Source organism: Idiotropiscis lumnitzeri, chromosome 12 (assembly GCF_059441095.1).
Source record: "Idiotropiscis lumnitzeri isolate Australia: NSW breed Sydney's pygmy pipehorse chromosome 12, RoL_Ilum_1.0, whole genome shotgun sequence".
NCBI classification, from domain to species: Eukaryota; Metazoa; Chordata; class Actinopteri; order Syngnathiformes; family Syngnathidae; genus Idiotropiscis; species Idiotropiscis lumnitzeri.
The window spans coordinates 17,825,810-17,838,552 of NC_142402.1; the positions used below are offsets into that span (position 1 = coordinate 17,825,810).

A 12,743-nucleotide genomic window follows, 5' to 3' on the forward strand; every position below is an offset into this window, starting at 1 on the left:
AACCGGTGGTGGAGTCAGGAGTGCATACCTTTGGACTTTGACATGATGGAATCACACCTGTGGCGTTTCGGCATGACAGTGCTTTAGATAGTATAGTTTGGTGGTTGCTTGAAAGCTGCTCGGGATCTTCACCCAGCCGAACTGATCATCGTCAAAGTTCTGTGAAGGGATGGTAATACTGTATGTAAACAAGCCGTTTGGAATGTCACACATTTATTACTAATTTACATTTAAGAAGAGATCAGAAAGGGTCCCTCTTAGACATATTAATAAAAATAGGCAGATTCCAAAAGACTCATTTAATTTTATACACGATGGATGAACAGGCACCCAAGAGACCCAATTATTTGTATAAAAGCCATTACAAAGTCAACGTTCCACAATAAGACTTTAAGACAGAATTTAATCCTGGAAGAGGGATCCCCCCCATCTGTGCTCTCTTTTCAAGGTCTCTCATTTTGCCCCAAATATGTTTTTCTTTTTTTTTTTTTTATTAAGTTTTTCCTTTGTCTCCTGGGGGTTTAGATCAGGGGATGTCGTTAATATTCGTCAACTGTGGGCATGTGAAGCCCTTTGAGACGGCTATATAAATAAATTTGACTAGACTAGTCGGAAATGTGTGGTGGTTACAAAGCAGCACTGATCACAAACCAAAGAAGCAAACGTGCTCGTTTTTTTTTTCTTTTGCTCCAGTACTGATTACTGGATTGACATTTAGCAGACAATGAGCTAAATTAACCTTTGAAACATTACACGCAGAACTGTAAACCTACAAATATGAGAACAAGAGACTCTTTCTGGTTTATAGTATTCTTGAGGCAGTTCTTTTATTTGTTTACGAGTCATGCTGTTTTTTATGCTCGCTTGTGGATTAAAAACAGCAATAACTTAATTTAATAAAATGCAAAACAATTTTACAATCTCACCATTTACAACCAATAAAGCCTTTTTTTCAGCATGTACACATTCGGTTGTCCGTTGTTTTATTCTTGTTTTAGGCAATCTTTCACAAAAAGTGAATAATAATAATAATAATAATACATTTTTCATTGTCCCATCTCTCAATAGGGGGAATTTAAGTCGTAACTACACGATACAGACAAATATTAGGAAAACTCGTGGATTATATTTGAATGTCAGCTTTAATGTAGTGAAATACAAAATTAGTTCGAAAAGAGACGTAATAATAATCAATTTAAGGAAGCGACGTCATAATTTGGAGTCTCATTAGCATTAGCAATTTAGCACATCATGCACACCTGTTGCGGACGAGCTAAAATAATTCGGTTAAAAATGATTTAGCAAAACATTTCCAACGAAGCAGGGAAATTGAGACTTACTCACTGTGTTCTTGTAGACAATTAAGCGTAATGTCCGATAAGGCTCCACTTCTCAACTATCGCCTCAGCACCGGCACCGGTGCTGAATCGAAGGATGAGGCCGCAATGAGGAGGCCCAAGCACGGCGAAGACGGAGGCCATGGTCGGTCCGCCACCAAAAGTGACCGAAAACTCGGCGTGCTTTTCGGAGTTGTTATTCCGACGTTGCTGTCTATGTTTAGTGTCGTCGTGTTCCTGCGAATTGGTGAGTTAAAAAGAAAAGTTTTATTTGTCAAAATTATTTGAAAGCCCCAATAATGCATCGTCGAATATTTTACATGTTGGCTTAAAAAAACCCACCAGATAGTCAGGTGACGAATCAATTTGAGTCAACATCTTTTTTTCACGATTAATTGTCGTCTGTCTTATTATTTTGTTTCGATTTAACTCCGAGTGATAGTATTTAATATTTTGCGCAAAAAATTATGCCTCCTGTTGTTTCCTGTGGACTAATTAAAGTCAGATAATAAATTACTCTTTGACAAATGTGATTTAGAGTCTCAACGAAATTAATAATTGTTCCTGGAAAGATAAATATTCCACTGCTTCCATTAGTCATGCAATTAAACAATGAGTGTAGCAGAATGGAAATTATTTTTTTTAACAAAAATAGATTAGGGCCAAAGGGAAAAATGATCCCTTCCCCCCAAATCTTTATGATTATCGTTACCAATTTAAACCCTAAATATCTCCCAATGTTGGTCTTAAACATCTCATAAATATATTTGTTTTTAATTTCTTTAATTGGGAGTGCATACAGAAGTGTGTGTCTATCTGTCTACACTGAGAGGTTTTCCACAATGTTTTTTCCATTATCAAGCCCACAAGTAGGCTTTCCTACTTGTCGGACTTGTACGCTGCTGTCCACTGTGCAATGAAACTGTCTTATTTGCTTGCAGGATTTGTTGTGGGTCAAGCAGGGCTGTACCAGACCATCGCCATGTTCTTGTTGGCCTACGTCATCATCACAATGACGGTCTTTTCCGTCTGCGCGATCTCAACTAATGGAGCCTTGGATGCAGGGGGTGCCTACTGTATCCTTCAGTAAATAATAATAATAATATTCAGCATTTTGAGGATTACAAAGGAGGAGGACCAACATGGCAGCTCTGCTTACCCCTTGGCTTTGAAATGATCTCTGTTGATCAGTGGCTTGGAAATGGCAGAAGTTCTCTTAGCTTAGCTGCCAAATCATATATTTAGAGATTTTGCATTAATACCTGGAAAAATATTGAGTGGGGAAAATATTGACTCGGGTGTGTAATTTGTCCCAGAGACCCAACTATATATGCACAAGCACTTAAAAAGTAAAATTTGCAATTCTTTAATGATGGCCTTCAGATATGATCAGTCGTGCGCTTGGTCCAGAGTTTGGTGGCAGCATTGGAATCATGTTTTTCTTTGCCAATGTGTGCGGCAGTGCTCTCTACGTTTTGGGCCTGGTTGAAGCAATCATGTCTGCCTTCGGCGTCCCAGAAGGTTGCTCGTCATAATAATGTCACATTCAGGGGCATAGCAATGTTTGTCTCGACTAACTCGTCCTTTCATATTCGTTCCAGCGTCGGAGCCCGCGGCGCTTTTTGGAGCCTCCCATCGGGTGCTGCCGTCAGGATACTGGTGGTCTTTGCTTTATGGCACTGTGCTGCTTCTAATTTGTTTTTTTGTTTGCTTGGTGAGACGCTACAACATGACATGTAATTTAATTCAGTCATTTTAGTGGAATTTTGAAGGTTGAATTTGCAAGCTGTTGGGATGCGGGGCTTACTGGAAAATTTCACGTCGCAAAAAAAAATGCTTCATTTCAACTCACTTAACATCCATATGGTTGTGAAATAAGTAAACCACTGTGTTTAGTTAACTCGTTCCAAAACTCTACAACCCTAGAGCGGTCAAATTTTGAAGGTTTCATTCTAGTGCGATTGATCATGTCATAACTAGTGATGGGAAAATGAAAGCTTCAAATTTGCTTCATGAACCAGTTGTTGTATTTTTGAGTCCTCTAGATGGCACTGTTGGTTTAAATCAAGGGTTTAAAAAATGGCAAGTCAGTGAGCTTCCAGGCCAATGTTGAACAGAGAGTGCCATCTACAGGAGTCCAAAAATACTACAACTGGTTTATGAAGCAGATTTGAAGCTTGGTTTATTCATCACTAGTCATAACTGTAAATTCAACTTGCCTCTGAAGTCAAGCGGCTTGTCATTTTCAGGTAGGCGCCCACATCTACGCCAAAGCCACTTTTGTCATCTTCCTCATTGTCACAGCTGTCCTGGCGTCCGTCTTTAGCAGCTTCTTCACCGTGGAGCCCAGGGTGGTCATGCTTCCAGATTCCTCCTTTATGAACAGCTCCACCCAGACCACTGCCAACTATACTGGCCTCCAACTCCACACCTTGAAGGCCAATTTATGGGGTAACACTGTCCACTGCTCAGTGCTGTGCAAAACTCACTTCAAAGCCTATCCAGAACTGTTTGATGTATTTCGTTGCAACACAGCTGACCGAGTGGTCCTCCTGTGTTTCCTTGTAGCAAGTTACACTGTTGACTACACCACTGGAGCCATGATGAGTTTTGCCACCGTTTTTGCTGTAATGTTCAACGGTTGCACCGGAATCATGGCTGGATCGAACATGTCAGGTAAGGCGTGTCACCCACTTGTTTTGGTTTTTGAGATACCACGTTCTGTAATTTTTACTGAACCATGAATAACATGTGGTGCTTGTGGTCGCTGTAGCTGTAATTGGAATAAAAGTCATTAAAGGTCGTTAAAGGTCAACTACCTACCACCAAACGTACTCTGAGCGAGGTGCCTAAACTTGTCCGACTTCCATCGTGCAATTATTGGAATGAAATCCTTCCTTTTGTCATTTAGAAATGAGCACCATGTCTTTGGCAATGTTCAACATGATAATCTCGGTGATTTCCTTCCACCAGGCTCCACTCATAATTATTCTGCTCATGTCGTCTGTTTCGTAGCAGGAGTTATAGCCGCGAGTAGCTGTTGTGAAAATCGACTCGCCCGAGTGCCAATAAAAATAATTTTGATTGTTATGACTGTTTTTGTGTCGCCAGGTGACTTGGAGAACCCGAGTTATTCTATCCCCAGAGGAACCTTGGCGGCAGTTTTTTCAACATTCGTCACGTATAACCTGCTCAGTCTGCTGGCTGCATCATCTTGTGAGCGGTTAGTATCACCTTAAGGATAAATATGGGAGGCGTGAAACGGATCATGTCCGTAAATCCTTCACTTTGAAAACATCAACACCAAGGTAGTTCAGAAGTCTCTGTCTAAGAAATTATCTGTCATTTGTATGCAAAGATGTGAGTACGCTGATTGCAAACGGTGACTCCTATTAGATGAGATGGCACTGTATGAAAATTGGCCATCACAATGATGGTGGCGAAAAATGGAAATAAAAATAAATGCGTTCATCCAAAGCATTGCGAGAAGTTGTTTGAATACAAACAAATAAAAAATCAACCCTGTGCAATTTTTTTTCAAAAAGGCAACAAACAAAATTAAATGTGATATATGCAAGACCTCACTAAATCTAAATATGATTGTTATCATATTTAAAAATGTTATCAGCAAACCATTTCATCCGTAAATTTGAAAATACATTCAGGTTAATCCTGCTGTAGGTGGCTGACTTTCAAGGAGCCCATTTGATTGGCATGCACAAAGATTTTTCCAAACTCACCCAGGGAATTCTATCCATCCATCTCTAGTGCCATTCTCCAAAGAGACTACAGCTTCCTCGGGGCCATCAATGTTTGGCCTCCTCTGGTCACCGTCGGTATCTACTCGTCAGCCATGTCCGCCGCCATGAGCAACCTAATCGGAGCCTCCAGAGTCCTGTACGCATTATCTAAAGACGACCTGTTTGGTAAGTCAACCATTTTGTGCGTGTGAGATCAATGGCTGTCAAACTGGGGTGTCCGCGAGCTGCGTCTTGAGGGGCCGCAAAATCATTTAAAAAGATGATACATGCAGTTGCTATGGAGACCGAACGAATGAAAAATATGATAATTTGCTTTTGATGGGGCCCATTGAATAAATTATTGCCCGTTACCCGTGCATCCAAAAAGTTTGAGAACCACTGTCCTCGATGTTTGCTTTAGTCGTGCATGTGGCAGCAAATGTCAGTTTGATATGAATTGATTCATCCTGGTCGGTTTTCTGACGTGTGAAAGGATAAAATGACTCACTGACAGTTCAGGTGATGTTCACTGCTCAGGTTTTACCTGAGCCGACCCCTGTTTAAAACGAGTGTCAGCATTTAATAGCCGGCCCTCTGTGACAAACGGACCAGTTATTAATTTAATGTCCTGATAGTGCCATGTTTCGCGTTAAATGCGTCATTTGACAACAGATGGCTGGCGGGGTTGACTTTCTCTGCAGACACACAAATCCCGTCACCGTGTGTTTTGCTTAAGCACCAACGCGGGATGACTCAGTTGTTTGTCTCATTGAGAAGCGAGGGGTACTTTGCCTTTTCAACTGTGCTTTTTGAAAATGGCTACAGGTGGTGTCCTGGCTCTGGCGAGGAAGACGTCCCACAGTGGTAACCCCTGGGCCTCAGTGCTTGCCTCATGGTTGCTCGTGCAGGTAAAAGGTTGTATTCTGGAAGGGATAATATGATTTTTACTTTGTGTGTGTGTGTGTGTATTAATACTTTTTTTTTAATTTGTAGTTGCCAGACAGAAACGTACTCTGTCCAAATTTGGTCAGTTTCATTTTTTTTCGACAAATTGATGATATTGGGTTTGTTATTTATGATGCAATATTTAAGTAAGATTTCCAGAAAAATTCTGGCTTTGGTAATGCAATGAATCTGCTGATCTGCAACTACATCCAGTGGTTCCTTGAGATAAAAGTTCATTCTCATTTTCAAACCTTTTGGGGAGGCTAAAACATAACTGCAATCAGGATGCTAGCCAAGTAATAGGCAAATAATTTATGAAACTGTCATCATCTGATGGATCGTTTCACTCAACCATGAATCACATGCTTTTTTTCTTTTTTACAATGGAGCAGTGTTCTTGCCCAAATTCATTGTTGTTGTATAATTTTGCTGTTTAAGCACTACAAAAGATGACTGACGCATTGAAGTTTGATGTGACACGCAAACACATGTCCACCCTCATCACAAAATGATTCAATGGTCTCAAACGAACGGTGCTTTGTTTGCCACTAGATGGTGCTGTTTGCTGGGAAATTGAACACTATTGCTGGAATTGTGACCATCTTCTTCTTGTTGGTGTATGCCACTGTCAACTTGGCATGTTTAGCTCTGGAGTGGGCATCTGCGCCAAACTTTAGGTAGGGCACAGAACTTTGTTGTGAATTGATTTAGTGTACACCAAATATTTTTTTATATCTATACATATGACATGTATGTCATATTTCTGTCAATTTTCCTTTATTTGGTATATTTCGGAATTGATCAAATCTGAGACTGGAAAACACTGTTATGTGTATAATTTGGAAGACAGGGTAGTCTTTCTGTTTTGAATGTTTTTCTTATTGAAAATATACTTTACCATACTCTTTTTGTTCCGCCCCCACCTGAGGCCTTCCTTCCGTTGTTTCACGTGGCACACCTGCTCCCTTGGCATTCTTGGCTGCCTAGTCATGATGTTCCTGATCAATGCCATCTATGCTTTTGCCAGCATAGCATTTATGCTGCTGCTCCTAATGCTCATTCATTATCTCGGCCCCATCAGTAACTGGGGCTACATCAGCCAGGCTCTCATCTTCCACCAGGTACACACACACGCACATTCACATCCATCTTGAATCTGCGTTGTTTGAGTCACGTCATTTAATTTAAGTCAAATCTTCTAGTCTAGTCTTACCCATACCTTCTCATAACTTCCAACATGATGTAAATTGGAGAAAATATGTGTTTAATTTGCAGTGTTGTAACTTGTGTTGATGCGTATTTTCTGTAGCCTGTATGAACAATTGGATAATCAATTTAATATTTTGTTTTACTAACATTGAACTAAAATAAGGATATTCATGAAAATTTAAAAACATATATTTTTTTTAATTAGGAAAATATGATGTTTTTTCGTTCATTTAGAACAAAAGATTTTTTTTAAATCGGATCCTTTTTTATATTGAATTTGTATTTAAATTCCTTTTTTATTCTGAGTAAAAAAAAAAACACCATTACCTCACCTTGTCACTTGTTCTTGCTCAGGTCCGCAAGTACTTGTTGATGCTGGATGTGCGCAAGGACCATGTCAAGTTCTGGAGGCTTCAGGTGCTGCTAATGGTGGCCAACCCTCGTAGTTGTGTGGGCTTGCTAACTTTCATTAATGACCTGAAGAAGAGTGGCCTTTATGTACTGGGTCATGTCAAACTGGGATTGCTGGGTAATAATTTCTACCTTGTTATTGGCACTTGTGCTGTGCGTCAATTAGACCCCCTCCAACCTATTCACATTTACCGTACGTGCATGGATTGGATTGAAGCTGCGACTTTGCATCCGTTTCTCTAGATGAGAGGCCTTCTGATCCGTTGCAGAGCTGCTACGACTCCTGGCTGTCTTTAGTGGACCATTTGAACATCAAAGCCTTTGTTAACCTCACATTGGCTGAGTCTGTTCGACGTGGAGTTCAGAATCTTCTTTTCATCACAGGCTTTGGTGAGTGTGCACCTATTTTTATTGTACATTATATTAAAACAAACTGCATCAGCAAAATATTGTCCCATATGGACAAACCTTGTCGCAACATTTGCTAACAACCCAGGCTAAACGTGACTCATCCTTAACATAAAATCTCAAGTTCATACGTCATATTTTTTTACACCAATTACTGAATTGTATGTGTATTGTATGTACGGATTTGTGAATGAGGGATTTACTGTAAAGGGGTGCCATTCTATTTGTAGTCCTGATGTAAATTGCCAAAATTCATGCGCAATTGATTTGTCTAAGCACCACAAGATGGCGTTCAAGGACTACTTTTCTACAATTAGATGAGGTTATGGACTAAATGAAGCTCTTCTCCTCGCATCAACACAGTTCCTTGGCACCTATAGTATATCTCATAAAATGGCTCTAAAGCAACACGTTTATATTGGACAGGGCTTTCGGTGAATAATGGAAGATAGCTTCCCCAAATATCGGCGAATTGGTGAAAATGTCCAAGCCACGCATTTACCGAGGGTTGACCGTCTTTCTATTTGTGTCCTGAAATGCGACTCTTTTGGACTGAAAATAAAACACGTATTTCAACCTTTCCTAGGCGGGATGAGGCCAAACACTCTCGTCTTAGGTTTCTATGACGACTGCCCCCCTCAAGACCACCTCCAAGGCAAAGTTATTTTATCTCAGGACCGCAGCTCGGATGGAGTGTGTCCAAACAAAGACCCGGGAGAGCCACTGTTTCCTTTCTTCTCCGATGTACGTGATAAGGATGAACCCAAAGACATCAAGGAAGAGGAGTATGTGTCAATTATTACAGACGCTGTAAAAATGGGCAAGAATGTGACCCTGGCTCGATACTTCAGCCAGTTCAACAGGGAAGACGTTTTAGGGTCCGGGAAAAAGACAAAGACCAGCCAGGACACGGCCGGCCCGTTTGTTGACATTTGGCCGCTGAATCTGCTGCAACCGGACTACCGCGGCTACGTGGATGTCTGCTCGCTGTTTTTGCTTCAGCTGGCCTGCGTACTTCACGAAACCCGCGCCTGGAGCCAGGCCAGGTTGCGCCTTTTCCTTTGCGTGGAGGCCGGAGGAAGTCTGCAAGACGAGGAGGAGGCCAAGCTGCGACTGATGCTCAAGGTGCTCCGGATGTCGGCGCAAGTGCAGACGGTGGCTTGGGACCAGGTGGTGGCGCTACACTGGCTAAGACGAGGAAGGCATGAAGACGAGGAGCCGGGCAAGGAAGTGCATGATGGACAACAAGAAGCGTTTCCCAGCAATGCGGCACAGCTGACCGATGAGTACATTCGTGCTGTCAACGATCTTATCCGAAGTCATGGGGCCCCCCCGCCTGCTGTGCGCTTCCTGTATTTGCCGCACCCGCCCGCCAATACGAGCCGCTACTCTGCCTACCTGCATCAAGTGGACCTGTTGAGTCGGGATTTGGGTCCCACGCTGCTCGTCCATGGAATCACACCAGTTATCACTACGGACATCTAGAGCACTTTAACGAACCGATGCACGTAAGTCACCAATCTGGAGTTTGATTGTCACTCTTATTCAGTCAAAATTTGGATGCACTGCTTATCAATGGTGATTCTTCAGCGCTGCTATTTACATTTGAGTGACACCGCCTGGCACTCACTTATCAAGACACTTCACGGAGTTCATGAAGAGTATATCATGAGCTGTTTTGTGAAAATATTTGCACATTTTTGTGGTGAAAAGAACTACATTTGAATGTTTTAGTACAGTTTACACATTATTATTGAATCACTTTAATATTGTTGTTGATTGAATACAATAAAAGTAATTGTTACCTTTGTTCTTTCCCAAGATCACTGAATGGGCAAAGCCTGCTGTTAGTGCGGTCGATCTGGCGAGGACCCACTTTGCTGCGGACAGATTGGTTAAGTCATTTACAATGTATGGTAGTAAAAATTGTTTACATTGTGTAGTAAAATAAAAACATTTTAGTGCACGTATGTTTGTATTCGTGCTATCAAGTGATTAAATTCTTGAAATAATTATTGGCTAAAGGTTTCCGTAATTGTGATTCATGACATCGTTCATCTATGGTGCTATTTATTTATTTATTTTTTTTTGTGGCGCTTGTGACCAATATTTACTAAAATAATATATTGTAATGTAAAATCAAAAGCCTGTTCTAATAGCTTTCTTTAATCCTTAAACCATATAAACTGAGTCATCTTTTACAGTTTTTATTTTCTTTGAAACAATTCTCAGAAACAATTCAGTGGTAACTTGTGCAGGGTGTTTTGTACTGACATGTGCTAAAGGTGTACAGTATTTGAATATGGCTTTGCGAAGTATGCAAATTAATTTTGAAGTGAATCAAAACTGAGTTGAAATATTTAACTGCCTTAAAACAAATTGTAATTCATCTCCAGAGTCAACGTTTCCCTAATACATTGTTAAAAAACCTCTCGGGCTTCAATGACGTGACCACACAAGTCCTTTAGAAACTTCAGTGAGAGCAAGTGACGCAGTTAGTCATTTGGCAGCGGGCTTTATGGAAACGTCTCCCTTCTGACGTGGGTCTGACGGCATCTGCGGCATATGTCGTGTGGCGCGAGAACACTCGCATATTCACTTGCGCTTGTGCAGAGGAGGCTTTGACACCTGCCTACACTAAAGTGACAAACTCTGTGTGGGAGGAAGTGTGTTCGCAGATGGAGGCAGATCTGGCTCCAAGTAGGCCTACTATTAATTGATGCAGCATTGAAAGTGAAGCCACACGGGAATGTCCACAAGTCCAAAAAAAAAAAAAAAAAGGTTCTTACCTTTTCACTGGGCATTAGCCATTTTGTTTTGATTTAGCTGACGTGGACTCCAGCTCAGATGAGGCCAAGTGCTCTAGAAAACGGGTGCTTGGGTGATGAAAATAAAATTGGGACAATTTTACAAGCAGCTCATGCAAATGCGTGAACACCTCAGGCTGGTGTGAGGTGATGCCTCCCTCTGTTCAATCACGTCAGCTTCCGGGCGCCATAATTAGAATTGTTTGCTCACAGCCACCCTTGGCAGGCGTCCTCTCCTCTGTGAGGAATAGTTGAGCATCCTGTCGTTTGCCTGCCGTTCAGACGCGCCAACGTTTTGAGGGCCTGAGCGTCATGGCATGGAACCTATTTTGTATGTGATGCCATCATGTGGCCTTTTCACCTTTCTGACGAAGTTTTGTTTTACTTATTTTTACTTGTGTGAGAATAAAGATGGGTTTAGTGTAGAGTCTTAAAAACAAAAATATCTTAAAATCCTCTCTAAAATTGCAGAGCCAGTCCATGACGGAAGGCAAAAATTAGTTACTTTGTGTCAGAGGTGGATTCTAAAATTTGATAGAGGGGTCGGACCAGGAGCAGATGGATGGAATGTTTTGGTAACCTCACCTTATCGCAGAAAAAAAAGTACATTTAATTTTAAATGAAAGTGAACAGAAGCATTGCAACAATATGTCTTTGAAAACCACAGTATTTAGAAAATAAAACATTAACAAGGTTTATTCATTGAATTTATTTCAATTTCAGTGGGCCGGATTAAAACGTTTAACGGGCCGCATGTGGCCCCCGGGCCGTAGTTTGCCCATGACTGCTTTATGTGCTCTCTTATGTGCGCCGGTTAAAAGTAAACAATATTGTTCATTAGTAATGTTTAAGTTTTAGTTTTGGTGCATGAGAAATTTCTAATTAATTTATTGACATGACATGAGAGCCCCTGTCAGCCTCCTTTTTTTTTATATTTATTTATTTATTTATTTATTCATTTTCAGAGAAAATCTACATTCTGCCGCTCTATTTTCTCTTATCTTTTTCAAAAAGTGACTAGTTGCTTTTGCCATCTGCCGCTCCATTCCTTATGCGGCAAAATGTTTGACAGACTCTCATCCATCTGGAACCAACCAGATAGCTCTGGAGCAAACAGTCATGGCAGGAAACTGGAAGATTTGTCACATGTGTGTTCTCAAATAGATGAACTGCATGAGGCAGCAAGGTGCCGTTTTGGTTGGCATGTCTGCTCCTTTGGAGCATCTGTGGAGTTTGCATCAAAAAGGTTCATTGAAAATGCGCGAGGATTGATTTTGAAAAATAATTAAATTACCATTTCATTTCCTCATTATTGAGGTTAAATTATATTTTTCAACATCTCGTTTTTTTTTTTTCAAACAACACAAATTTATATGAAAAGAAATATGATCAGATGTATTATACATATATGCTTTTGGTCTCATAGTATCAGGCGTATGCAGAAAAAAGCAACTTCAATTAGTTAACCTACTGAACACTTTGATTTGCGGTCTATACGTGTTCAAAACAACTTCACAAAATTCCAACAAACAAGGGGCGCAAGTGTAAGTAGATGATTCATAATTCGGATTACAACAATAAATTTAAAAAAAAATGTCTCTCACCAAAAGTTTTCCGAGAGAGACTGCAGATATGCAAGTTTAATGAAAGACTCCAAATTGTCCACAAGTGTAAATGTGAGTGTGAATGCTTGTTCATTTAAAAAGTGCCCTGCGATTGGTTTGCGACCAGTCCTGGGTGTACCCCGCTTCTCTCACCCTTAACGAGGCCAAGCTCCATAATGTATGATGCGTCACGGTATTTTAACACCTTATTAAGTTACTCAGTCATGATGAATGAATCTGAATGCAGTGGAAAGCTTGATTCAGTTTGACCGAATATTCATC

The 12,743-nt window shown here is 40.7% G+C and overlaps 1 protein-coding gene across 1 annotated transcript; it reads left to right on the top strand.

Annotated features, from left to right (window-relative positions):
- The first annotated feature begins 1,235 nt into the window (after window positions 1–1,235).
- Window positions 1,236–10,078, top strand: LOC148326296 (solute carrier family 12 member 9-like). Its single transcript, XM_088311671.1, has 15 exons — window positions 1,236–1,584; window positions 2,279–2,413; window positions 2,721–2,858; window positions 2,939–3,051; window positions 3,587–3,788; window positions 3,906–4,013; window positions 4,449–4,560; window positions 5,106–5,263; window positions 5,903–5,985; window positions 6,575–6,699; window positions 6,951–7,143; window positions 7,586–7,760; window positions 7,886–8,032; window positions 8,637–9,558; window positions 9,873–10,078. Exons 1-14 carry the CDS (start codon window positions 1,371–1,373, stop codon window positions 9,533–9,535), a joined length of 2,802 nt encoding a protein of 933 aa, XP_088167797.1. The 5' UTR covers window positions 1,236–1,370; the 3' UTR covers window positions 9,536–9,558; window positions 9,873–10,078.
- The last annotated feature ends 2,665 nt before the right edge of the window (window positions 10,079–12,743 follow it).

What these genes read in the sequence shown, in the direction of transcription:
- LOC148326296 (XM_088311671.1), top strand. Translation starts at nt 1,371, where the DNA reads ATGTCCGATAAGGCTCCACTTCTCAACTATCGCCTCAGCACCGGCACC. An exon ending in CCTCATGGTTGCTCGTGCAG is followed by an intron (nt 5,986 to 6,574) that starts GTAAAAGGTTGT and finishes GTTTGCCACTAG; the next exon opens with ATGGTGCTGTTTGCTGGGAA. An exon ending in GCATCTGCGCCAAACTTTAG is followed by an intron (nt 6,700 to 6,950) that starts GTAGGGCACAGA and finishes CCCCCACCTGAG; the next exon opens with GCCTTCCTTCCGTTGTTTCA.